The sequence below is a fragment of the Aethalodelphis obliquidens genome, unplaced genomic scaffold (assembly GCF_003676395.1).
Source record: "Aethalodelphis obliquidens isolate GAN/ISIS:26980383/991018 unplaced genomic scaffold, ASM367639v1 scaffold19, whole genome shotgun sequence".
NCBI lineage: Eukaryota > Metazoa > Chordata > Mammalia > Artiodactyla > Delphinidae > Aethalodelphis > Aethalodelphis obliquidens.
The window spans coordinates 4,635,124-4,659,570 of record NW_020837963.1 but is presented as its reverse complement, the minus strand read 5'-3'; the positions used below and the strand labels follow the sequence as shown (position 1 = coordinate 4,659,570).

At 53.1% G+C, this 24,447-nt stretch overlaps 1 protein-coding gene across 5 annotated transcripts in view; it reads left to right on the top strand.

Annotated features, from left to right (window-relative positions):
• ZBTB7C (zinc finger and BTB domain containing 7C) overlaps nt 1-24,447 on the top strand; it is a 379,259-nt gene that overhangs the window by 260,614 nt on the left and 94,198 nt on the right. Inside the window, exon 1 of one of the 5 annotated variants that reach the window (XM_027118455.1) lies at nt 18,938-20,335. The exons of 2 other annotated variants lie outside the window; for them this stretch is intronic. In XM_027118455.1, coding sequence (XP_026974256.1) covers nt 20,211-20,335 — 125 coding nt within the window. In that variant the 5' untranslated portion in view covers nt 18,938-20,210. 2 more of the 5 variants (XM_027118458.1, XM_027118459.1) reach the window with 2 other exon arrangements.

The following is a 24,447-nucleotide window of genomic DNA, read 5'->3' as shown; positions in this document are numbered from 1 at the left end:
AATGCAACAACTGAGGCATAGAGAGGTGACTTGCCTAAGGTCACCCAGAAAATAAGTGAGCTGGGCCTCAGTCTAACCCTAACTTTGAGGCTCAGCCCCTAGCCTCCCCGTTGTAACAAGATCTCAAAGTGAATTGGGGTCTTATACCTTTGGCTCTCCCTGGCTCCAGTTTCAGGTAGAAGGTGCTGCTGGAGGGAGGGTAGGGCTAGTGGGGGTGGCAGAGACGCCTGCAGCTGGCACTGCCCTCCACCCAGCTGATAGCTGCAGCCTGGCTGGCTGCCTGCTTGGCCCACGTTGGGCCCTGGCACCAAACCTTGCAAGGGGGTGGGCGGGATGCGGCGACGGGAGCGGGGCTCCGGCTCTGCGTACTACCCTCACGGCCCTCTGGCCCCCTCCGCACCCCGCAGCCCCTCTCTCGAGTCAGTGCAGTTCCCGCCAGGGCGGGCGCCGGCCTCTCCAGCGTTAACCGCGGGCAGGAGAGGCGCCGCGGCCTCCAGGGGAGGAGGGCGGGTGCTGAGGTCGGGCTGGGGCAGGGTGAGAATGCGGAGGAGAGGCCGGGAGAAAGAGGCGGGGGCCGAGGAGAGCGGCGCGGGGAAGACAGGGTAGAGGCGGGGAGGGGTTCCGGGGAGGGGAGGGGCCGAAGGAGCCAGGCTGCCCCAGAGGAGCGCGAGGACTCGGGCGGGGGCGAGCAGAGGGTGCTGGATTGCGGAGGGGAGGCAGGGGCGGGCGTCGGGGAGGGACGGGAGCGGGGACAAGGCAGGACCTGGGAGGGGGCGCTGGGGGGCGCGGAGAGGGGAGCGCTGGCGGCCTGGGTGGAGCGGCTGTGGTTGCATCACGTTCCTGATTGTTATTTCTCAGGGTTCAGACCAGAGGGGCTGGCGGGGAGGGAGAGGTGGACGAACCAGTTTGAACCGGCCGGGTAACTCGAGGGGCGTGGGCCCAGGGAACTGGGGTGCTGCCCAGCACCCTCTACCGTAACCATACCGGGGAATTTTTCTGTGAATCCGCACCCCGCATCCCGGCCCCACCCTCTCGCCTGACTCGCCCTCCCTTCCCTCTGCATTCCGTGTTGGCTCCTCCCGGGAATCGGTAAGCCAAAGGGAGGCACCGAGCTCTTGCCCTCAACTCTCCCACTCCGACCCCTCCTGGAGAATTCAAATCCCGTGCGTGCCTTCTTTGTCTCTTTCCCTGCACCCGCCCCCTACCCCCCCAAACCCCCTTAGGATCCCTTCAGGGTCCCCTTTCTTCTCTGACCTCAGGGGCCCACTGCCCACAGGCTGCCAGGCCCCTGCTAGCAGGGAGGGAAGACCCAGGCCACCTTAGCAGGGTAAAAACCTCACCCGTCTCTGGTGTCTGCATTTTGCACAGAGATTCCTGCAATGGAACACCACCCCTCCACCCCCAAATAGTTACTCGCAAATGGAGAAATTACAAAGACAGGACACCAGATTGGGGGGAAGGGGATATTTGGGGCACAGGAAGCGTTTCAGGGATCCCTCAGATCACATCAAGAAGGGCACCACAGTAGTCGCCCTTAGACCCTCCCCTGCCCTGCCCCAGTGTGTCCCTGTGCCCAGTTCTACTTCAAATTCATCCCCAAGGCTACTAGTTTTTATATTTCCAGGTAGCAAACCAGGAATCCTCCCTGTGGCTATGGAGAACTTCGTGGGTTGCTGAGCTTGTGTTTTTTACAAGCTTGGAGCTCTTTGACCAAGACTGCCACTATCTGTACATCAGGGATGTTATCTAATAGGTTAAATAACAAGGATCTTTAACAGAACTGGACCACAGGCATTCTCAGCCCAGTCCTGGGCTTTTCTAGATTGAGACCCTTGAGATCCAGAGAAGGAAGTGACCTTACCTCCTAGCTCCAGCCCAGTGTGCTTTCATTTTAGGGTAGGTCTGTGTTGGAGACCTAGCTTAGCATCTTCGTGGCACAGAGTAGATGATCAATGAGTATTGGTGAGCTGAATGAGGGACCCCTCCATGAGGAAGCTGGCGAAACACACTTTTGGGAGAAGCGAGAAGACTCCCAGACTCCCATGGGCTTGGGGTTCCAGCTCCTTCTCCCTGAGTATGCTAGTGACATGTTTCTTCAGGGTAGTTGGCCAGTGGTGACCACCATTAGGAGCCTGGCATCAGCTTTGGTCACTTCAAGCTCAGTCATGGTGCTCAAGGGTCTAAGCATGAACCAAATTGGCAACTCCAGATCAGAGCAATTAATGCTGTAACTCTTTTCCATTTGCTGCCCTCAGCCAATATCTGAACAAGTTGCAAAAGACCAAGGCATGTCTGTTCCTGCAGGGGCTCTTGTAATCCGGGGGCGCTGCCAGGCATTGTGTTAGGAGGCCACAGCCCACAGATCCAGAACCTCGGGACTGGAGGTCCCTGTTCCCAGCTCTGGAGGCCCCTGTTTCCAGCTTTGGGCTGCCCAGGGCTCTGTCGCATCTGTGCTTCTCCAGGCCTCTGGGGTCCTGCCTGCTGGGCATAGGCTGTGAGTCCTGCCCTGGCACATGGGGCCGGGAAGAAAAAAGCTGGAGGAATTCAAGTTAGTTAGACTACTATTATCAGTTTCAATAAAGTATTTGGAGAGGAAATGGGATGAAATGAATGGTGACTAGTTTTGGTTATAGTAGAAGCTCATGAACTTGGACCTTACTGATTTGGAACTTAGGATAGTTAAGCTTAGCTGTGGTGAAGTTCACCTATGTACTGTCTGTAAACATAGAGCCCAATGAATAACTTAACAGTGCACACATCATTTAGAGTAGGAGAGAGGGTGCGTGTGTGTAACTTTCTCGTGATGACAAGTTTAGACCAGAAGCAGGTCAGCTCTGTTCACCTTGGTGTTTTATTTACAAACATTTACTGGCCACCTTCTACAGGCCAGGCCCTATGATAAGTGTTCTAAAAGCGTTAATTTTTTGAATCCTCATAAGAACCCTATGAGGTAGGAAGTATTATTCTTCCCATTTTACAGACAAGGACACTGAGTCTGGTAATTGGAACACCACCAGGATTCACACCAGGGCTGTCTGGCTCTAAGGTTTGTGCCCTTAACCACCACGTGCAGGTATTTTACGTGTTAAGACATGGGGGATAGGATAGAAAAGAACAACGACAACAAAAGGATAGGCCATGATCCCTATCCCTTCCAGATGCTTCTGGCACATAGTAGATACTCAGTAAGTGAATCATAGTAAATACTCAATAAGTGAATCAATTCATTAAGCAATGGTGAGGACATGGGTTGAACTCCTTGAGGGCAAAAGGGGCCTTGAATCTCTCTGTCCACCCCGCCCCACTCCAGTGCTTGTGCAGAACAGTCATGGAATAACCAGTGAAACGCAGGAACGGAGGTTGGCTAGTTCTGGTCTGGGCGTTTTCAGATGAGGGGACTGGCCCATGAGAGGGGAAGGGATGTGCCCAAGGCTGCAGGGATTCCTGGTCTGCTGCTTCCTCCCCACAGTATTCTGATAGCAGGTGAGACGAAGGGGCCTGTGCCTGGTGCTCTTCCCCTTGGTCTTTCCTTGCCATCCTCTGCCTTTGGCGTCTATCCCCTTTTCTTCCCACCGGGGCAGGGAGAGGGACATGGGGACCCTCACTCCATGTGTTTGCTGCATGAATAGACACCCCTCCATGCTGCCAAGTCAATAATAACAACCCGGGGTCTTGCAGAAAGGGGTCCAGGATCCACGAGAAGGCAGAGCCACCAGCAGCTGTTCGGAATTCTGCACTTCTGGTCCCAGAGCGCTTCCTGCAGACTCACACATGGGAGGGCCGAAAAGGGTCTTCAAGTTCATCATCCCCCTCTGCTTCCCAAGACCCTCATTTTACAAATGAGAGCAGTGAGGACCTGGAAGGAAGAAGTACTTGGCCAAGGACACAGAGCCCCGTCGAGGCAGAGCCAGGGCTAGAAGCAGGACATCTGCTGCCCAGTTCAGACCTGCCCCTCAGTATATGGGCCCGTGGCTTTTGGGAAGCACCGTTCAATCCCATGGTGATCCTGTTGCCTGTTAGGGCCACAGTTATGAGAAAGCTCGCCAGGACTTGTTTGCCTAACACTTTCGCAGCCCTCCCCAAAGACAAACCTCCCGTCATTTCTGATGGGTGCCCTTGGCAGCAACTAAAACAAATCCACCAAAGCAAAGAGAAGGGGAAGAAGGGCCAGAGTGGGGAGCTGGTGTTTGCCCCTGGTGGGAACCTGGGAGTACTGAACTTGTCAGCCTGTCCGGCCCGGATACCATCTCGTTCCTGCTTGGCACAGGTTTATCGAGCCTGTGTGTTCCTCCGTGGCAAAGTCCTCGAAGGGAGAGGAAGCAGGACTGTCCCCAGGGCGCGGGAGAAGCGTGCCCGGTGCCTGATCTCCACCTCCCCTCCACTCTAGCCCTCTCTCCACCCCATGACGCTTGAGTGGGGTTAGAATTTCTCCTGCAGGGTGGAGCGCACACACTTAGATCCTGCTATGGGTCTGTTTTGGTTTGGGGGCTACAGAGGTGGGCTTTGAGCTGGGGGTGATGTGTTTAACATCCTAATGTGGCACTTTATATGTGTCAAGGTCTGTTCTGACTCAGGTAATCCACCCAACCACCTTTACAGATGAGGAAACTGAGGCAGAGAGAGGCTCAAGAACTCACGTGAGGTCACAGAGCGAGAGGTGGCAGAGCCAGGACGCAGAGTCTGGATCCAGAGTTCATGCTCTCAGCCAGGATTCCAAGCTGCCTTCCTGCTGGGACAACCAGATTCTTGCCACTTGGACAAGTAATTCAACCAATCCGGCTTTTCGTTTCCTCATCTATAAAATGGGGATGATGATATTAACCCAAAGTTAACCCTTCAAATAGTAACTGTGAGAAATGTGAAGGGCTCTACAGACAGGAGGGCAGGTTCTCGTGTGACCACGTCCCAGCTGAGGCTGGTTCATCCCACTGCTCGCTTGTCCCCCCACAGATCAGTGGGCTCTGGTAGCAATGACCTTGTGAGACCAATGGCTTCCCAAGGAGAATGCTGGACCACTTTTGCCCATAGTGACCTTCCCACGTTCAATCCCAAAGCAGACATATTGTCTATATGTTGTTATGGTATTTACATGATTCTTTTGCTATGACTCCCCTTGTTTATTGGAAAGCTCTTCTCAATGGGTACCTCCAGTTTATTACCTCAGGCAAGAGCCACATAGGGGAAGCCGACTTGGGCCCCCAAAGCTCTGCTCGCTCAGACTCGGTGGCTTTTTTGTCCCCTCCCACTTCTTGGAATTCCAGCATGCTCACTCCCGACCACTAGTTAAGTTTTAGCTAAAATTTCTGCGTTCAAAAGATACCTTATTCCATCCACCCCAACACATAAGTCTGGGGAAACACTCTGAGTGACAGGTCTGGTCAGTGCCTGCCAAACTGCAGCTGGAGAGGCCCCTGAAGGGGCCCACTCTCCCCTGCCCCAACCCTGTTCTCTCCTCTCCATTATCCATCAACACTCCTGCACCAGGAAACAGGAATTTTCTAGGGGGTACTTAAGCTTCACGTTAGAATTTTACATTCCCTGCTGCTTCTAGGTGTCTTAATTTTTCCCAGTCAAAGCAAGGAAAGGGGAAAAGGTATGATGTTGGAAATAGGCTTAATTGGAGCTCAAAAAATGTTATAAGGCTTCTCATGCAGCGTTTGGACAATGCTTGATGTTCTTAAGAATGCATACAGAATTAACTTTGACCAACTAGAGCCGCTTAAGTCTGGGGGCAGCATCAGCCAATGGACAATGAATAGTGTTTAACTCATTACAAGGAGACACAGCAAGAAGATAAAATGATAAGCCCTTTCGTACACTGTGCATTTCAAGTGCTTTCTTTTATGTACAAGATTAAACTTGATTTTCACAAATATCCTACAAGTCAGGATTTGTCCATTTGACAGACTGGAAAACTGAGGCCTGGAGAGGGAAATAGCAAGTCCTAGGGAACAAGAAAGCAGAGCCTCATAGGGCTGGCATATTTCCCCCTACTCTTGACTGCTGGGCATCTTGGTACCAAATCTTGGGCCATGCCAGGTTAAGCACACAGGTCTTGCCAGTGTTCATCTCAAGCCTGGCTCCATCTTTGCTCTTACTTGCCCTGTGCCTTGTTTCTCTTTCTTACTTTTTATGTGTGTTTACCTTGCATTGTAGGCATACTTGTAAGCTGGCTCAAATCCTTCGGAACAAGATGGGTTGTAAATGCACACATTCCTACACAGGATGTTGTTGTTAATTATTTCATAAAGTCTCCCATGGAGGAGGTATTTGCCGATTAGCCAATAGCTTCTTTTGTAACCTTGGACACACCTTATTTCCTTAAGGGTGAAGTGAGGGTGTGGGTCTGTAGGGGCCCCGAGGAGCCTTGCAGCTCTGACAGTTTGAGTATGCTTCTATTTCCAGTCTTGTTAGAGTCACACAGCTCAATTCAAGATAAAGGAAGATCTAGGTCTTCCCTGGTGGCGCAGTGGTTGAGAGTCCGCCTGCCGATGTAGGGGACACGGGTTCGTGCCCCGGTCCCGGAGGATCCCACATGCCGCAGAGCGGCTGGGCCCGTGAGCCATGGCCGCTGAGCCTGCGCGTCTGGAGCCTGTGCTCCGCAGTGGGAGGGGCCGCAACAGTGACAGGCCCACGTACCGCAGGGGGAAAAAAAAAAAAAAAAAGATAAAGGAAGATCTAAAAATCTGGTTTTTCTAGTATAGCCCTGTTTGCACTAAACCAGTGGTTCTCAGCCTGGGCAGAGGAGCGAAACCTGGAACCTAGGAGCATCCCCCTCCCCGCACTGAGATGACCACACCATACAAATGTTCCAGCATCACAAGAAGGAAATAATTTAACATTTCCAAGAAATGAAGCCCATGTAACATAGTAAAGAATGTTAGAGGTACAGGGAAACCTCATTTATTTGCCTTCCTCCTCTGTCTGGGACACAACCAAGAATCTGAACGGAAAGTAAGACAATGTTGAACCACCAAAAGAAGTCACCGAATACAGGCTCTAATACGCATTCCCGGAGCCCCATGTCACGCAGGGGCCTATTTGCTCTTGTTTTAGGCAGAATTCTAACATATTTGATTTTCTGGTTTCAAACCTACCTGGAACCAGATAGAGCAAATGAGGACATTGGGTAGAGTCTCGTATGGGCTCTTTCCAGAAGGCAGCACTGGCTGATGAGTGGCAACGCCAGGGGGAGGGTTTCTCCCGCTTCTGTTATGAAAACTTCTTCCGATTGTTTAAGCAATTCCCATGAAGAGACTAGGACTTGAGCACTTAGCAGTGACAACGTGGCTTGCTTAAGCTAAGTACCTACACAGATGCCAGCCAGAGGCACCTGCAGGTAAGACTTGAGATGAAGCAGTGAAAAGTGGGGGGATAGGGGGTGGGGCAAGTGCACCAGGGAAGAATGCTCAGTGTAAAATGGCTAGTGAGGGAATCAGGGTGAAAAATCTGCCTTGGTCATAGGATCCTCAACACAGGGAGGCTTCCTCAGTGCGTGTATGTTACTTTCAAGATCAAGAAACACAAAGTTTGTGCTTCCCTGGTGGCGCAGTGGTTGAGAGTCCGCCTGCCGATGCAGGGGACACGGGTTCGTGCCCCAGTCCGGGAAGATCCCACATGCCGCGGAGCGGCTGGGCCCGTGAGCCATGGCCACGGAGCGTCCGGAGCCTGTGCTCTGCAATGGGAGAGGCCACAACAGTGAGAGGCCCGCGTACTGCAAAAAAAAAAAAAAAGAAACACAAAGTTTTATTCTCTGAAATGAAAGAAAATACCAGGCCCAAGAGGACTGTAGGGGCAGAGGAGTGAAGGCTCTGAGAAGTGGATGGGGTAGATTTTGGAGGCCACCGTGGAAGGCGAGCCTGGCTTCTGGGACACGGTCACCAGCCGCGGCCTCCTGGAGGCCCGCTCTCCCTGGTCAAGCTCAGCTCAAGCCCAGAGAAGAGCCCCAGGACTCTGAATGCGGAGCCCTGCCCCACCCGGAAGGGAGCGGCCATCTTGCCTGGGGATCCCCAGGCTCGCTGGGTCGTTTTTGAGGGGGTCCTCTCCCCCTACCAGGGCCTGGGATCCAGCCCAGACTGTTTCCTCCTGACTGTTCAGATGGACTCCTAACCCCTGGTCATGGCCGCTTGTGTCAGCAGCACGCCTGCCCTGACCCCTGCCTGCTTACTTGGAACACGGGCTGCAAGCTCTGCCCCGAAGGCTTCTCAGACTCTGGGTCCAGCTTTGGCCTCTGGGCTTGACTTGCACTGTTCTCCCTTCAGGTTTTCCCAGCCATGACCCTGAGCCACAGCTATGACCCTGTCCAGCTCCACCCTTCTAGTTCCATCCTAGGGCCTGGCTGTCCCTCTTGCCTCCTGCATTGCATGCCTCCCAGGCCCTAGGGCTTCCAGAATCAAGATGAAAACCCAAGAGAGGGGAGGAGCTAAAAGAGCCACTTGTTTTAATCAAAAAGGCATACTCCCACCTTCACCTGCACCTCACAAGAACATTTTATGGGGTAGTGAGTTTTGGCCTCAAAGACTATAGCCAAATTTCAAAAAGACATGGGCCATACCTCTGATTGTATCCTGGAATGAGTGACTCAGCGGGGACTGCTTCACTTACTGTGGCCAGTGGCCACTGCCCCCTTCTGGTGGGGCTTTTGAAATCCCAACTCTCAATTTGGGTCATTCATCAATATCTTGGTGCTGCCTGACACATGTCCTGTGCTACCACCCACGTTCCCTTCCTCCCTTCTTTCCTTCTATCTTCCTTCCTCCCTCTGTCCCTCCATCCCTCCAATCTTCCCTTCTTCCTTTCCTTCTCTCCTTCCTTCCTTTCTTTCCTTTTGACCTGGGCCTTTTCCATGCCCCAACCATCAGGTGGGCCCCAACCAGAAAGCTGGCCCCTGCACCTCTGTGACCTGCATTACCAGCAAGAGACAGAGAATAAGAGCAGGGGTGCAGTCCAGCCCCCCTCCACTCACTAGCTGACCTCAGGCAGGTAATCTAAACCTCCTGGGACCTCAGTACCCCTATCTGCAAAAGGGACCCCCTGATACTCATCTTGGAGGCTTGTTGTAAGGATGGAATTAAGAAAATGACTATATAGCCTTTTGTATATTGTCTGAGTCAGATGCTCAATAAATGGGAGGTATTACTATAACTACTACTACTATCAATGTTTTTTTTTTTTTTTTTTTGCAAGTATTGACAATTCAGCCTGGATAATTTCAAGTATATTCACTAAACTATCCCTTTAAAGGCAAAGAGAATAGTAGGGCCAAGCTGTTCAGGGTCCAGCCCTTTTGCAGAAGATAGAAATGGGGTGGATTACTGGCCATGCAACACAGCTGCTGTCAAAGGCTGTATCAAGCCCCAGCTCCGTGACCCAGCCCACCTGGCTTCCGGTACCCACTCTTCCACTTGCCACTGTTTGCTTTGGGGCCGGTGACTACACATCCCTGGGCCTCCATTTCCTCTCTTGTAAAATAGGATGTATAGTGCTGCCCAAACCACCAGGGCTGCTGAGAAGCAAACAAGGTAATACTTGTAAAGCACTTAGCACAGTGCCTGACATGCACTAAGTGCTCGAGAAGGGCTCACTGTGTTTGCTTTCAAGTGCGTCCCATCTCATGCGCGAGATGGCTCTGGAAAAGTTGTGAAACCAAGTCCCATTTTCCCACTAACTGACTTTGTCACTTCACGAAGGCTTTATCTTTGCCTCTGATCATCCTTGGAGGGCAGTGATCTGAGCACCTCGGCACCAGGTTTTCCAGCACCTCCCAGCTCCTCCAGCGCCCTGTCATGCAGGGAAAAGAAGAAAACTTAGCTGGCACAAATAAGAACTCTTTACTGTAACTATGTGTGAAACGTAGATCTGTTCTATCTACCAATTATCTGTCAATCATCCATCATTAGCAATCATCTATCAATTATCTATCTATCTCTCACCTACCTATATATCTATCTATCTACCATCTACCTATCTGAGAAGGACCATCTGTAATTATTTCCTCTCTTTTTACCATGGGTAAAAAATATATATAACTCATACAACGAAGTTAATATTTCTAGTTCACTTTTAATTTAAATTTTAAATTTAATTAAACCTTTTGTTTTAATTTTGTTTTGAACTGTGGAAGGGGGGTGCAGTCAGAAACCTTTTTGAAAATCTGATGAACACACTGGGCTATCACTCCAGAAAAATGAACATGCTCACATACTCAATGCAGTTTTACATATGGTCTAGCTGGGGGTTCAAGGACCTTCTGAAGCCCACTGAGACACCCTGTTAAGGGCCCTGTCAGAGCCCAGCTTTCCTATGGAAACAACCCCTGTCCCCATAGCAGCAGATGGCTGGCTAGACATGTGCTCAAGGCCCCCCACACTTGAACTCGCTAGTCTGGCACGCCAGGCCCCGACTGCCCTCCCACTGTATCTTTCTTCTTGTGGCACCCACCGCTCTGGTCAGTCTGGCCGGTCTTTGTCACCTTTGCGTGTCACCTCGCCTTTGTCCCACTGCTTCCCCACCCACTTATCTACATCTAACCCACAGTTCAGGTATGTAATGACCTCCTGTGAGTGACCAGAAGAGGGTTCGCGGAGGGCAGGGAGCTTGAGCAGAGGTGAGACCCCGCTTTTAGAGGCAGAAGAACAATGAAAAGCACTGAACCATGAGCTCCTCGTGCAGCTGAAGTGAGAGCTGGTGGGAGTGGGGCAGAGAGGGAGTGACGTGCCAGCCCTGATGTTTCCGTCCCGCCTGGCTGGAGATTGAGAAAGTCAGCAGCAGCAGCAGGACACCCTGGTGTGTGAACAAGGCATCCTCGGGTTCTTGTCCCAGCTCTGGCATTTACTAAGTGTGACTTCGGACAGGCCACAGGTCCCTTTGACAGTCCAGCTTCAGTTCCTTATCTTTAAAGTGAAATGGTGGAAATGCTGGCAGCCCTGTGGTGAAAGTGACACTCTTGACCATTGCAGGGTCAGCCTAAATGTGCAAGTTTTCAGAAAATGCAATTTAGCGTTATATGTTAGGATCCATGAAATTGTTCATATGCTTTTCACCCTTTTTCTGAGAATCTAATCCAAAATACGGGGGAAAGATTCATAACGATGTTCATCCTAATATTATCTGTAATATGGAAAAGCCGCAAGTGTCCAAGAGTAGGGAGTGGTTACATGTTTAATGGTGTGTCTGCTCGCTGGCGCTCTGTGCAGGTATTAAAAATGGTCAATGTAGGGCTTCCCTGGTGGCGCAGTGGCTGAGTCCGCCTGCCGATGCAGGGGACACGGGTTCGTGCCCCGGTCTGGGAAGATCCCACATGCCACGGAGCGGCTGGGCCCGTGAGCCATGGCCGCTGAGCCTGCGCGTCCGGAGCCTGTGCTCTGCCGCGGGAGAGGCCAAAGCGGTGAGAGGCCCGCGTACTGCAAAAAAAAAAGGTCAACGTAGAGAACATGCCTAAGGTGCTATCCCTGTCCCCACCCTCCACCCCCAACACACCTGAAGGACCTAGGTCGGTGACAGTGGCTTCGCACAGCACTGACTCTTAACCGGGGGCCACTCATCAGCAAGGCCAAACCAACCAGTTACCAGTCACCACTGCTTCTGCCACGTCAACGTGCATCCCCTAGGGTCTGTGAAAATGGAGACTTGGGGTTCAGATTCTGATTCGGTGGGCCTGAAGATGGGCCCAGGAATATGCATTGCAGCTACTGTCGAGGGAGTCTAGCGGAGGATTAGGATCCGTATTCTGAGCGATATCACCACGTCCCAGCCACTGCAGCCCACACTCCCGTACAGCACACAGTGCGGGCTGTTATACCTTCCTCTTCTTCAAGGAAATGTAAAGTCTTTACCAAGGGCTTTATTTGTCCTAGAGCTCACTGCTGATGGGCAGATGGCCTTGAGATGCCCCAAACAGCGTGGACAGCCTCAGATAAGGGCTTTCCCCCTGTTTTGATCAACAGGTCCTACCTTCTGTCTCACTCTGGTTTCTCCCACTCCATTCAAAGTCCAAAAATACTCTGAACTACCTTATGCCGTTTTTCAGGATTAAAAGTGACTTTTAAAGGTGGTCATTGTGACCTAGGTTCAAATCCTGGCTCTGAGCTGCCGTTATGTAAAAGGGCAATAATAATGTATAGACTTCATAGGATTGTTGTGGAGGATTAAAAGGAATACTGCCTGCAAAACTCTTAGCACAATGCTTGAGGCTATTATGATTATGATTATTTTCCTGTCCTTGGGGGTTAACAGTGAGTCTTTTCTTTGATGTGGTCCTTGTAGGAGGCCAAGGCCCTTGTTTTGATCTCCATCATGACCATTCAGTTCTGCCTTGTTCCCCCGTTCATCCTAGCCTACCCTTGACCTTAATGAAAACACCAGCTTTAATGAGTGAAGGTCACTGGGCTGACTTTCCAGCTTGGCTGGCTTGTCTGGCCCTCCGGAAGGGTTGTGGGCTGTCCTAGCCATTTTCAGTGCCCCCTGCCCCCCACCTTGGCAGGCAATGGCACGCTGACCAGCACGAGGGGAGGGGTGAGGCCAACTTCTGCCTGAGCACCCTGGGACCAGTTAGGGCAGACACTTTCCTAGAGGGTGTTGGAGCCCTGTTCACTGCTTCATCCAACAGAGAAGGGGCTGGTGTGTCCCTCTTCCCCAGCAAGTAGTCAGCCACCCAGCTCAGCTGCCACTCCCTCTACTCACCGACCTCCTCACACAGTACACCCACACGAGCACACCTGCACACACACAGCCCTGCCTTACCTTCCCCGTTCCTGTCACCACCCTTCCTCCTCCTGGGCAAACACCAGCTAAGGGATAAGTGGGCACCCAGGTTATGCCCAAGGGTTGGGTAAGGGGGCCTCACACATTTGCAGGGACCCAGGATGGACAGGCCAACTTTCACCATATTTACCAAAGGGAACTTGGGTCGAGGCCAGAGTTTGCAGCTGGTGCAGCCTGGACCTCAGCTCCCCAGGCTGCCTAGACCCACAGGGTCCTGTCTTGCAAATGTCATTTAATATTAGGTAAATTAGTTGTTTGTCTAGGTTGAGGTTCTTAGTTCTTTTTTTTTTTTTCTTTCTTCTCATTCTTCCTTCTCTTTCTCTTTTTAGTGTTTTTTTTTTTTTTTTATATTCCTTTTTTTTTTTTTTTTTTTAAGTGCATAAACATCCCCTTTAAAAAAAAAAGGTATCTCTAGAAACGCGGAGTTAAGTCCTCTCCTTGCTTTGCTGGTAAGCTTAGGTGACTGTGCTGGGGAAGACAGACGGCGCTGGGGGCACTGGGCAAGGAGACAGGCGGCTGGGGCTCCAGGCAGGGGCTTCACACTGCACCCAGTGTGACCTTGGGCATGTCACCTCCCCACCCTTGAGCCCATTTCCTCGCTCTCTGGGAGCTATAAATCCTGCTCTCCCAGTCCCTCAGAGTGGGGATCAAATGAGGTGAAAGACTGCGGGAGACCACAAAGCAGTGGTTTCCCCTAGGAAAAGAGCAAAGGACAAAGACTTGGCCTCACCCAGCTGACTTCGGGGTAGATGGTTCCTTGTCTTTCCCTACCGGGAGGTCAGCTCCATGAGGACAGAGACATGACATGTCCACGTGTTCACTTTATAGCCGAAGCCTAAGTAGAAAGGCAGTCAGTATATAGCTGTGGGAGGAAGGAAGGGAGGGAGGGGGAGGGAGGGAGGAAGAGAGGAGGGAGGCCGCCTCCCTGGCTGGTAGTGTGGCCCCCTTTCCCTCCACTGCCCCCATTGGCCACATTTTGGCCAAGCCCTCCTCCCCTAGATGCCCAGCTTGCTCTGGTGGTGACAGGCCAAGTCACCCAGCCGCTCTGCGGAAGCTCGTGGCCCCCTCCCCTCCTCCCGAGGGTGGCACCGATACGATCTGGGAGGAGGGCGAGGCCCTGGCAGCCCTGGGACTCTCAGGCTGTGAGCTCACTCGCCCCGTCTGTTGTGTGCCCAGCCAGGCAGGGTACTTCCCCCTCACTTCCCCAGAGGGAACAATTCCGGCACCCTGACACCCTGTCCTCAGCCTGTACCTCCTCTCAGAGGCTCCCACCCGAGGTCAGGACAAGCTCTGGCTGGTCTCCCAGCGCACCTGAGAGGTGGAGGGAGGGCTCCGAGTGTCTGGGCCTCCCCACTGGGCCTCGCCTTCTTCTCCAGCTCCCACTGGACTGGGAAGCCAAAGGCCAGCCAGCCACAGGACTCGGCTCCCCTGGGTCACCTCTGTGTACCTGAAGAAGTCGGGGACTTAGGTCAAGGAGTCTGGCCAGTGGGGTCTGGAGGATGGGTCTGCCGCCCTACGACCCAGGGGCAGAAATGTGTGCAGCGTGGGCAACCAGCAGATTTGGATATAAACTTTATGACTATATAAGCTTAGGTTAGATTCTGTCGTCACTCCTTCTCTGTTCTTGATGCGAAACCGTGATGAACTGTTATCTCACATTGGTATTTTAATACATTTCAATAAAATCTGATCTTAGGACCAAAGTGATAGAATCGCGTGATTACAGGTACATCCATGCGATAATAGTACAAACCAGGGACTTCAGAATAGTGAGGACTCGGTCTGTCATCAGACAGGAAGCTGGGCCGTGATGCAAGAGGCCAGGTGCCCTTGAAGTGCCGCCTTGTGCTCCAGCCACAGCTGAGTTTTTCTCAAATTTTAATTAAACGTTTTTTGAGCACCTAAGAAGTGCAAAGTGGGATGTCAGGTGAAGCTTGCATTTAGTGGGGGGCGGACTGTACGCTCCAGTGAGACACAGCGATGTTGGCTGGGGGGAGGGGGGAGCACTGAGGCAAGACTAGTGGCCCTGCATGGCCGTCATGTTGCCTAATGTGGTGGGATTACGGGTCACCATCTCGCCTCGGTCTCACAAATTTTCTCTATTATGGAAGAATTTCAAATGTTTTTTCAGAGAGATCAATACTCTCTTTAAAATTATATATTCATATGCATAAATTTTTAAAAGACTATTAATCTCACGAGAGTTTTGCATCACTGATTTCAGACATCTCCATTCTGCCACTCACTCGCTTTTTAATCTAAGCCTCAGTTTCCTCATCTGCAAAGTGGGACTCAGGGTTGTGGTGGGACTGAGCGTGATGGGTTTAGAAGCCACTGAAAACTCAAAGCACCGCATGCACAGGCCTCATCAGAGGTCGGGCCCTCAGACCTGTGGTGTCGGGGGAGCATGGCTGTTGGGTGGAAATCCCCAGATAAAATCAGCCCTGGCTGGGTCTCCTGCTGGTCCTCTCGGAGGTCATAACTGCTGCTCTGGACCAACCTGTTTCCATGCTTGCGTGGCAGCATGTGCAGGGGGTGGATGGGTCACAGCTGTGGGAATGCCCTCAGTCCTCACAAGCCGATTCACATAAAAAATCATCAGGGCTGACGACAGGAGCAAAACCTTCTCGAAGCCCTTTCAAGTGCATTACGGCCAGGACTGTCTTCTTGTTTGTTTCTCGGCACTAGCCTGGCTGCACAGCATCCGCCTGGTCATCATCTCATCCATAGTCCCCCTTTCCTGAGGATGGAAATGTGGGAGGGCATGTGACATCCCCAGGGGCACACAGCCTGCCAGTGGCCAAGCCAGGACTAAATCCAGTCCTCCTGGATCTAGGGTTTTCTCTACAAACGTTTTCCCCCACATATTGGCCAGGAGGCTACCGAGTACCAGGTACACACAGTGAAAAAGACACACAGGGTCCCCGGCCCACAAGCAGCCTCTGTTCTGGTGGGAGGGACATAATTAATTGTAAACATGCTGTTAAATAAAAGTAAGCGAGCTGCATGAGTGCTTCGATCAAGGGTCAGAAATAGATAATGGGGGGCAGATTTTCTATCCGTGGTGGTCAAGGAAGCCTTCTCTGAGGAGGTGACGCTTCTTCAAGACCTTAGGTAAGGGGAGGGCATGTCAGTCCAAGGAAGGTCCCACCACAGGAAGGCAAAGGAACTCGGTGTATCTGCTGGTGACTGGAGGATGGGGGCGGAAGGCAGGGGTGAGTCTGGGGAGAGAAGCAGGGATTCTCCGTGCCTCGTGGGCCACAGTGAACAGTTTGGACTGCATTTTAAGTGCCCTGCGACATGGCCAGATGCACGTCTGAGGATTACCGGGGCAGCTGTGTGGCACTGGGTGGAAGCAGGACAGGAGTGGGAACAGGGGGCCAGTAGGGGGTCCCGCCCAAGTCAAGAGGAGAGGGTTGGTGGCTAGGGCAGTGGTGGAGGACGCAGGTAGAGGGCAGACTGGGGATCTACCTTGGAGATTGGAGCCTTGCAAGTGGTGATTTGGCTGGGGCGGGGGGAGGGGCGGGAAGGAGAGGGAGGCAGCAAGGGCGACTCTGAGTTTCCAGCCTGAGTAACACTCAACCTCAGTGCCATGTGTGTCCTCTAGGGAAGACTTGCTCTAGCGCTTTATCACAGTCTAACCTCCATCTCAGCCTCCTCCTGCCTAATAACAGCCTCTCAGTTCAGTAAGAGTCATTATTCTGCCTGCTCAGCAGGTGGGGAAACTGAGGCACACACTAGCAAAGCAAACTGCTTCTTAGGGAACCAGTTATAGGAACTAGACAGAGTGCCAGAGCCCAACCCTGGGCTCAGCCTCTGGGCAGCAGAGTCCAAAGACCCAGGCATCGTGTCCAGTGGTTGTGATTTATCAAGCTGTGTGACCTTGAACAAGCGATATGACCTCTCTGGGCCCCAGTTTCCTCATCAGTAAAATGGAGAAAATAAAAGGACCTACCTCATGGTGTGCTTGAAGGATTAAATGAGGGGTAGATTCTCAATAGATGTGAGTGATTACTACTTTCGGATTGCACGGGCCATCTGTGTGTCCACCTCTCTATACACATTGTGTGTGTGTGCCTGCTTGTACAGAAGCTGTCTTCGTGCCTGTGTCACAGCTGATGACCAGGCAACCGCTAGCGTTTCAAGTTGGCGGTAGCGGATCTGCTCCCTGCGCGTCTGTTTAGCCTTCCGAGCCGCCGCTTGGTGGTTGGAGCAGATGCTTTCATGCTCCCTGGAACAAGGGCGTGTGGTGGTTTGGAGGGAGATGTGGAAGGCCAGGCGTCTGTAAGCCAGCCTGTTTCCAAGCGCTCTGACCGACCTGACCCAGGAAGGGGGTGGGGCGGGAAGGAGGGAGAGTAAGGGGGAGGGGGCCAGAGAGGGCCTAGGAGGGAACCACCCCCCCCAAAGGAAATGCACAGTAACAGATCTGGAGTCTGGCCCGCCCTGAGCCCCTTCTGTGTGGCTCTGGGAGCCTCTCCCACCCCCCTCTCCCCACCCCACCCTCCAAGACTCCTTTATGTTCCTGTTCCCAGAAGGCAGCTGGCATGGGGGCTGAGAACAGGGAGGTGAGGCTGGAGGGGCAGAGGGGCAGAGGGGCAGGGCTCCCCACTTTTTGCCCAGAGCCCTTCCGAAGGGTGTGTCCCAACAGGGCATGCACACACAGTGATTAAGGGGGAGGGAGGAATGACATCCACTGTCCACTGCGGTACCCAGCCGGTGGGCTGGACCGTGGCCAACTTTCCCCTGAGGCTCTTGGCTGCAGTATCCTCACCCCTGGCACCACCCACTGGCCTACTCAGACGCTCCTTAGGTCCAGGGGCGGGAGCCCTGCTAGGAGGAACCGCCTGGGGGTAGGCTGGGCTGGGCGCACAGCTCTCCCCCACCCCTCCCTAAGCCTCCCTCCTCCACTCCCTCTGCCCACATCGAGCTCCAGCTGGGTTTGAAAGAGGTGCTCTAATCCTCCCTCCCTCCAAAGCAGGCCCTGCCCTGTATTCTCTCCGCTTATCTCTATGCTTTTCCTTTTTTCTGCGGTACGCGGCCTCCCACTGCTGTGGCCTCTCCCGTTGTGGAGCACAGGCTCCAGACGCGCAGGCTCAGCGGCCATGGCTCACGGTGCCCAGCCGCTCTGCGGCATGTGGGATCTTCCCGGACCGGGGCACGAACGCGTGTCCCCTGCATCAACAGGCGGACTCTCAACCACTGCGCCACCAGGGAAGCCCTGTATTCTCTCCTTTTAGCTGGAAGCTGTATCCATAAACTGATTCTCTTGTAGACCCCAACCTGATGCTTTATCCACTGGGAGAACCCTCTAAACCAGGCCAGCTGCCCCCTCCCCCAGCCTTCACTCCACCCACCTGACATGCCCTCCTGCTCACAGCAGCACAGACTTCCAGGTCCGCCTGGACCAGTTCCTGGAGCGCTCTCCAGATGAGTCCTATCCTCATGACTGCCCTGGGTTCCTTGTCTGCTCTGCAGAATCAGCGCCCTGTTCCTAATGGACCCCGGATAGTGCTCTAGGTACCCCGCCCCACGCTGACTGGTCCCCTGTGCTTTATCTCCCCACAGACGTGAGGCTTCGAGGGGAGGGCGACACCCCACTGCACCCACCCCACCCCACCTCCACCCAGGCCGCTGTGGCAAACCTCAACTTCTGGGTGCACAACAAACACTTCTGGATTGATGCTGATTCCATCCAGGTCATGCGCTGGCACCTTTACCTACTGGTTCTAGGAGTGGAGTATGGAGTTATGCCTGAGTGGATATTTAATTAGTGCCTTTGTGGACACAGGGATTTAACTTTTCATTCTTTGGCTTGGGCGTTCCGGGAGTACATGGTTTTTGATAAAAAGCTATATGGAGTCATCCAATCTTGGAAGCTGTCCACCAACCCTGATTAAGCACCTTCCCTTCTGACCTTCAGTGCCTGATTCCCTGATTTAGCACCCCCTCCCCTCCCTTCCCCTCCTCTCCCCTCCCCTCCCCTCCCCTCCCCACCCCTCCCTAGCTCTGAGCCTCTCCACCCCCACGCGCTGCCATCAGTGACCCTCCCACCATTACAAGAAGGTCTGACAAACTCCTTCCAGCCCCTTGTGGAGACTCTTGCCCCTGACCCATGGGTATTTTTCAGTTTTAGAACTACAGAAGGAGACCCTTCCTGCCTTCCTGAAGCAAATCTGCCTGCCTGGCGCAGGCTCTGTGCAGGGCGTGCCCCACAAAGGAATGAATCACTAACACTGGGATTTCAGGCAGGGGGCACCTGCTGGAAGAGATGAATTGAAGTCTGAACCATCTTCCTGGGGTTCTGCCAACCTCAGCCCCATCCTGGGCCTTCATAGACTGATGGGCCTCTGGGATTTACCTCTGGTCCTGGGATGCTTTAATGTTTGTGGCCTGCCGGTGAAGAGTGGCAGAGGCCATGGAGGGCCAGGTCTCTCATTGGTCTCATTTGTTTTGAGCTGAGTCTCCGTCACACACCAGGCAGCTGGTCTCCGGGGAAGAAGGACCCTCCCTCCCTGGCTCCTCCCCCCTTTCTGAGAAGCACCAGCCTAGGTACCCAGGAGTTAGTGAAGGTTCCCGCCAGGTGAAGGGCAGTTCTGGGTAAAAGGTCTGACAGCAGCAGGAGCCTCCGAGCTCCTGTGGGCGTGGTGTGTGGTCTCAGGGAACAGCTTGGGCAAGGGCGCTCCGCCACACCTCTCTGGGATGGGTGGCTGGCCCACCCCAAATGTGGACTGTTGGGTCTCCGGTTGGCATTTCTGAGTCAGTCTTAGAATGGCGACAAAGCCAGGGACAGCCTGGTGATACTGTGTTTGTCGTTGGGGAGAATAGGGCAGTAGGTGCTCCCACTTCAGGCTTCAGGACTCCCTCTGGGCCAAGTTCCCTGGGCAACCCCGTGGAGGGAGCCACGGTTCTGTGCTTACTTCCTGCACTTCCCTCCTTTTCGTTTGCCACTTGAATGCTTGCTGTGCAGTGTTTTATTTGATAAGTTACACTCACGACCCTTTAAAGAGAAAACATATAATTCTAGTAATTTTATTGGGCTCAGGTTTCAGGCAAATGGAAATAAAATTGCCTCTAAAAATAAAAGACATGCAGAATTGGAGAAAAAAACAATAACAATGAAAAGCCATCCCTGATTTGACATAAATGGTAAGGCATTTTGTGAAATGTTAGAGAAAAAATAAACAAACGAGAGATCCAGGAGAAAAGTGGGGGAAAAGCTCCTCCACTACCCTTGCTTTCATTTCTGCTTTACCTTTACGAAGGGGCTTACTTTTCGTATTAGAAAGTGAGGCGTAAAGCGCGGCTAGTGAAATTGGTCCTTGTCCCGCGCTGAACAGTACAGGTGGACAAAAAGGGGCTGCCTGCCAAATACTTCTGGTTGGAGGGAGGGGTGGGAGTGCTCTCTCAAAACCACTCCTGGAATGGCTTAACTCGCCCAGCACGAATCAATGACAACCTCCCGCCGGCTGCGGCAGGCTCCCCTGAGCTGCGCTGCCGCGTGGATTCCCAGCCCGGGACCCTGGCGGCGCTCAGGACACGACCCAGGCACGAGCGGCGTCCCCGGGGCGGCCAGGTGGGTCTGCGGCGGCCTCGGCCGGAGCGGGCTGGGATGGGCTCGGGGCTCCGGGCAGGCGGCCGTGGAGGCGGGGGTGGGGAGGAGGCGCCCAGCGGTTGCATCCCCTCTCCGGGCACTGCGGGGACGCCTGGCCCGGGTGGCGGCTCGGACTGGCCCTCGCCGGGCGTGAGTGGCGGCGTCCGCGAGGAATTTCAAAGCCGCGCCTGGGCTGGAAACGAGCGTGCTGGGGAAAGCGGGGCTAGGGCCCCCGCGGTAATGCAGGGGCGCGCGGCCGCCTACCTCCCAGCGCAGCGCAGGAAAGAATCGGGGACTCGGAATACAGCAACTTTGCTCGCGTTCTCAGCGCCCGCGGCCCTCGCGTCAGGTTTTGGAGTGGCAGAAAGGGGACAGCGGAGAGTGCGAGGGGCACTCTGGAAGGTAGTGGTCGATAGACATTGTTAGTTTCAAGACCCTCCCCCCAAAAAAGCTTGCCCCCCCCTATGTCAGATGCAAAACTTGGGGGCAGGGGCAGGGAGAAAGCCAAGGTAACTCCTGGCAGAAGTCAGGACAGGGGCAGGAATGAAAGGGGGATTGGCACAAGTCGCTGGGCGAGCCGGAGGGAATCCCGTCGCCGTCCCGGGCAGAATCGCCAGCAGAACCGGGTGGGTGGGGACCCTTCCCTGTGCCCTGACCTGGGCGTGGGTGGGCGGTGGAGCCAAGCCCGGGTCCCGGAGCTCCAGAGGCGGCCGGGTCCGGGTGGGACGGGCCAGCTCCGCGCGCCCCAACCCGCGTCGCCCTCGCGACCGCCGGGTTCCCTGCAGCAGGGTACCCGCAGCGGCCGCGGGCTGGCCTGGGAGGGACTCAGGAAAGAGCCTGCACACACACATCCCCCCACACACACACACACGCCGGCGCTGAGGGTCGAGCGGGTGCAGTTTTCTTCCTGTTTGTGGTCAGGGCTCCGTGGGTCGTCGGGTTTGGTCGTGCTGGTTTCTGGCTTCTGTTGTCCCGGCTGTGGACGGTGGGCCGGGGACGGCTGCCCTTTTTCTTTTAACCTCTGGTACTGGGCTCTGCACAGGAGGCAGCCTCATTCCCGCGATTCATTGGGCGACGGGTGGCGTACCCCTTACAATCCCTCCAAATGCAGGAATATGAACAAGTAAAGGAAGTGGTTGAAACAATCAGGCAGTTTTCTCCAGTCATAGAAGTTTTTGTGGAAGGGGAGGGATAGGAAGGGCAAAGGTCCTGCCAGGTTCAAGTTTCAGCTCCACTCCATCACCCAGTTAAATCCTAGGAATTAGAAGGGTTCAGGGACCTCCTCTGGATAGATCTCCAGATCTCTTCTAACAAGTCAAAAGAGTCACAAGCTACACGCTGGGCCCTTCCCTGAATCAACTTTTCCTTGAGAGACAACTGGGAGAGCCATTTTGGGATCTGAGAAGAGGCACTTTAGCAGCCAAAGGTCTACAAAGGCTTAAAATAAGAGGAGGCTTTGGGGCAGGACCCTGAGGGAGGAAGACCAAAAGAGCAAAGGCCTGAAGGTCATAGAACTCGAGTCTTATCCTGCCATGTCAGCTGTGGGAGATAAGCCAAAGAGGGTACGGGCAGGGAAGAGAGGGATGGGACATTCAGAGACCATCTACCATGTGCCAGGTAGTGTGCTTGGCATACTTTATCTCCTCTAACCCACACAACCCATCGGATATGAATCATTAGCTCCCCTTTGCAGATGAGGAAACTGAAGCTCAAAGGGGTTAAGTAAGCTGCCCAGCTACTTAGCGACAGAACCAGGAATCCAAGCTACCCATTATACCACCCATCTTTTAGAATGTTTCATTTTAGTTGAGGAGACAGGACTCCATCACTCTGGTATAATTATTGTACAAAATAGTATGTGTTACATCCAATGTTAACCTTCTTGAACCTGAGTTTCTTTCCATTCAATCAGTCAATCATTTATTCGACAACTGTCATATTGTCTAATGTGTGATTCCAAGCACCGTGCCGAGTGTTGGCATACATTAGTAAGTGAACTCTGACCTGGTCCCTGGCCTCTGTCAATGGGAATAGTAATTGTAACAGTACATCCTTCAGTGACTATCGAGTGAATGAAATGAGACAGTGTGTGGGAAGGTGCTACAGAAGCATGGCCGTGAAGGAGGAGAGGCAGCAGGGGGGCTGGGAGAAGATGAGGGGTGGGCAGTTGGAATGGTGAGTGTCCCCATGCTGCAGTCATGAGGACTGGTCCCTGGAGTGCACATAGTGCCTAGGAAGCTGTTTCAGCCCCTGCTGTTCAGATTACTGGCTTACAGCCATGGATTCTAAGATGAACCTTTAGTTTGGGGCATCGAAACTGGAGAGGACAAGATCCCATGCAGCCTCTAGGAGGACTGGTGCCTCTCTGCAGCAGTGCCAGCCAGGCTGAGAGCTGCCCCAAGAGCATCACTCCCGGCCCCCACCCTCGTTCCTCAGCGGCTGCAATGGCACCTTCCATACTCTCAGGGCCGGAGCTGCAGCTCCAAGCCCCTCATCCTACCGTTGGGGAAGCTGGTCCGTGTTTACAGGACTTGGTAGTGAAGCCAGCACTAGAACCCAGGTCTCCTGACTGTCCATAGCTCTCAGAGCAGCTCACCCCCGCCTGCCAGGGTGTTTCAGGACTCAACTGAAAAGATGGTGTTCCATCCGCTATATCTCCACTCACAATGCCATTCCCCGATGCTCCTGTCCATCTCTGCTTTAGCTGAACAGACATATCTGTCCTAATAAAACGGTGTCAGATGAATCTTTGACACAGAGCGGCCATAAATATTTCAGGACATTTGGCCTGTTAACTCTCCTTCCATCTTGAATGGTATAATAGGTGTAAGATAACTGCCTCTAAAATTAACTCTCACTTTTGTGAGGAAGGTGAACTGATAAATCTAGCCTTGAAGCTAAGCCCATCTGAGGGATGTTCTGCGGGCTTACTTCTTCAGAACTGACACCAACTCTTCTGGGGAGGACGATTTTCCTCTTCCTTTCTTCTTTGTTTCTTTTTTTTTCTTTTCTTTCTTTTCTTTTTTTTTTTTTAAATCTCTTGGCTTTGAGGTCACAAGATCACGTTGTATTCCATTTTGATGTCGTGGTGACAGAATAAAGGCATTTTTCTCCTAATGTTGAGATGATCGGCCTGATGAGAGCGGTGAGCCCCCGCCTGGCTGCCCCGTGTATACAGCGATTGCACAGGTAGATAATTTCGTGGGGATGTCCGTTTGCTCAGCACTTGCTCAGCCGTGCAGCCCTACAGGTTGGGCCAGGGAGAGAGCTGTTCAGTTTATTTTCCTTTGGCTGGGAACTGTGGAGATGAATAGAGGGAGGGGAATCTGGGGTTGAGAGATTGTTGCCAAGAGCAATTTGGAGTCTCCTTCATATTAGTCAGAGATTGTGTTTTTTCCTTTCTGAAGCTGCCTGCCTCCTAGTAACTTCCACCGAGGACTTTTTTCCATCTTTGTGCGCGCTTGTTAGTTTTTGTTTTGGTTTTTAAGTTGCTGGACTTCTCATGACTTAGCCAAAAACAGATAACTTGAGGAATGGGGTGATGAAATGGGCCCTTTGTACTATATATTCTGCATGTCGTTGCTTCATAAATTTGAATACTGATAGACCCCAAGGTACCACGATGGAGTAAGATGAGCAATTCCTTTGAAGGGAGAGTTTATCTTCAGTGGATGACTTTCAAAATTGCAGCATAATTTAACTTTCCCTTTGTCCATCTCGAGCCTGTGTTTAGAAAAAGAAGAACGTGTGCTCTCCTGTCTCACTCCCTTTTGTTCCCTTTGGGAGGCCCCCTCCATCGGGGCCTTGCTTGGAAGGGGACCAGCCAGAGTGGGCCTCCTTCCCTTTCCTCGTCACCCCCGCATCTCCTCCACCTGCAGGAGGCCAGCAGTCGAGAAGGAAGCTTCCCCCGGGGGTAAGAACTCTTCCCCAGTAGTGGCCTGGCTCGGGTCACATGAGGTGCAGAAGGGGAAAAGCTGGCACGACCGAAGCCTGCCCCTCCTGGGCCAGAACCCCGGGGCGGGATGTTCTTCATCTGTCAAGAAGTGAGTTCATCCTCTGAACAAATTGAGTAGAGCAGCACCGAGACACAGAAC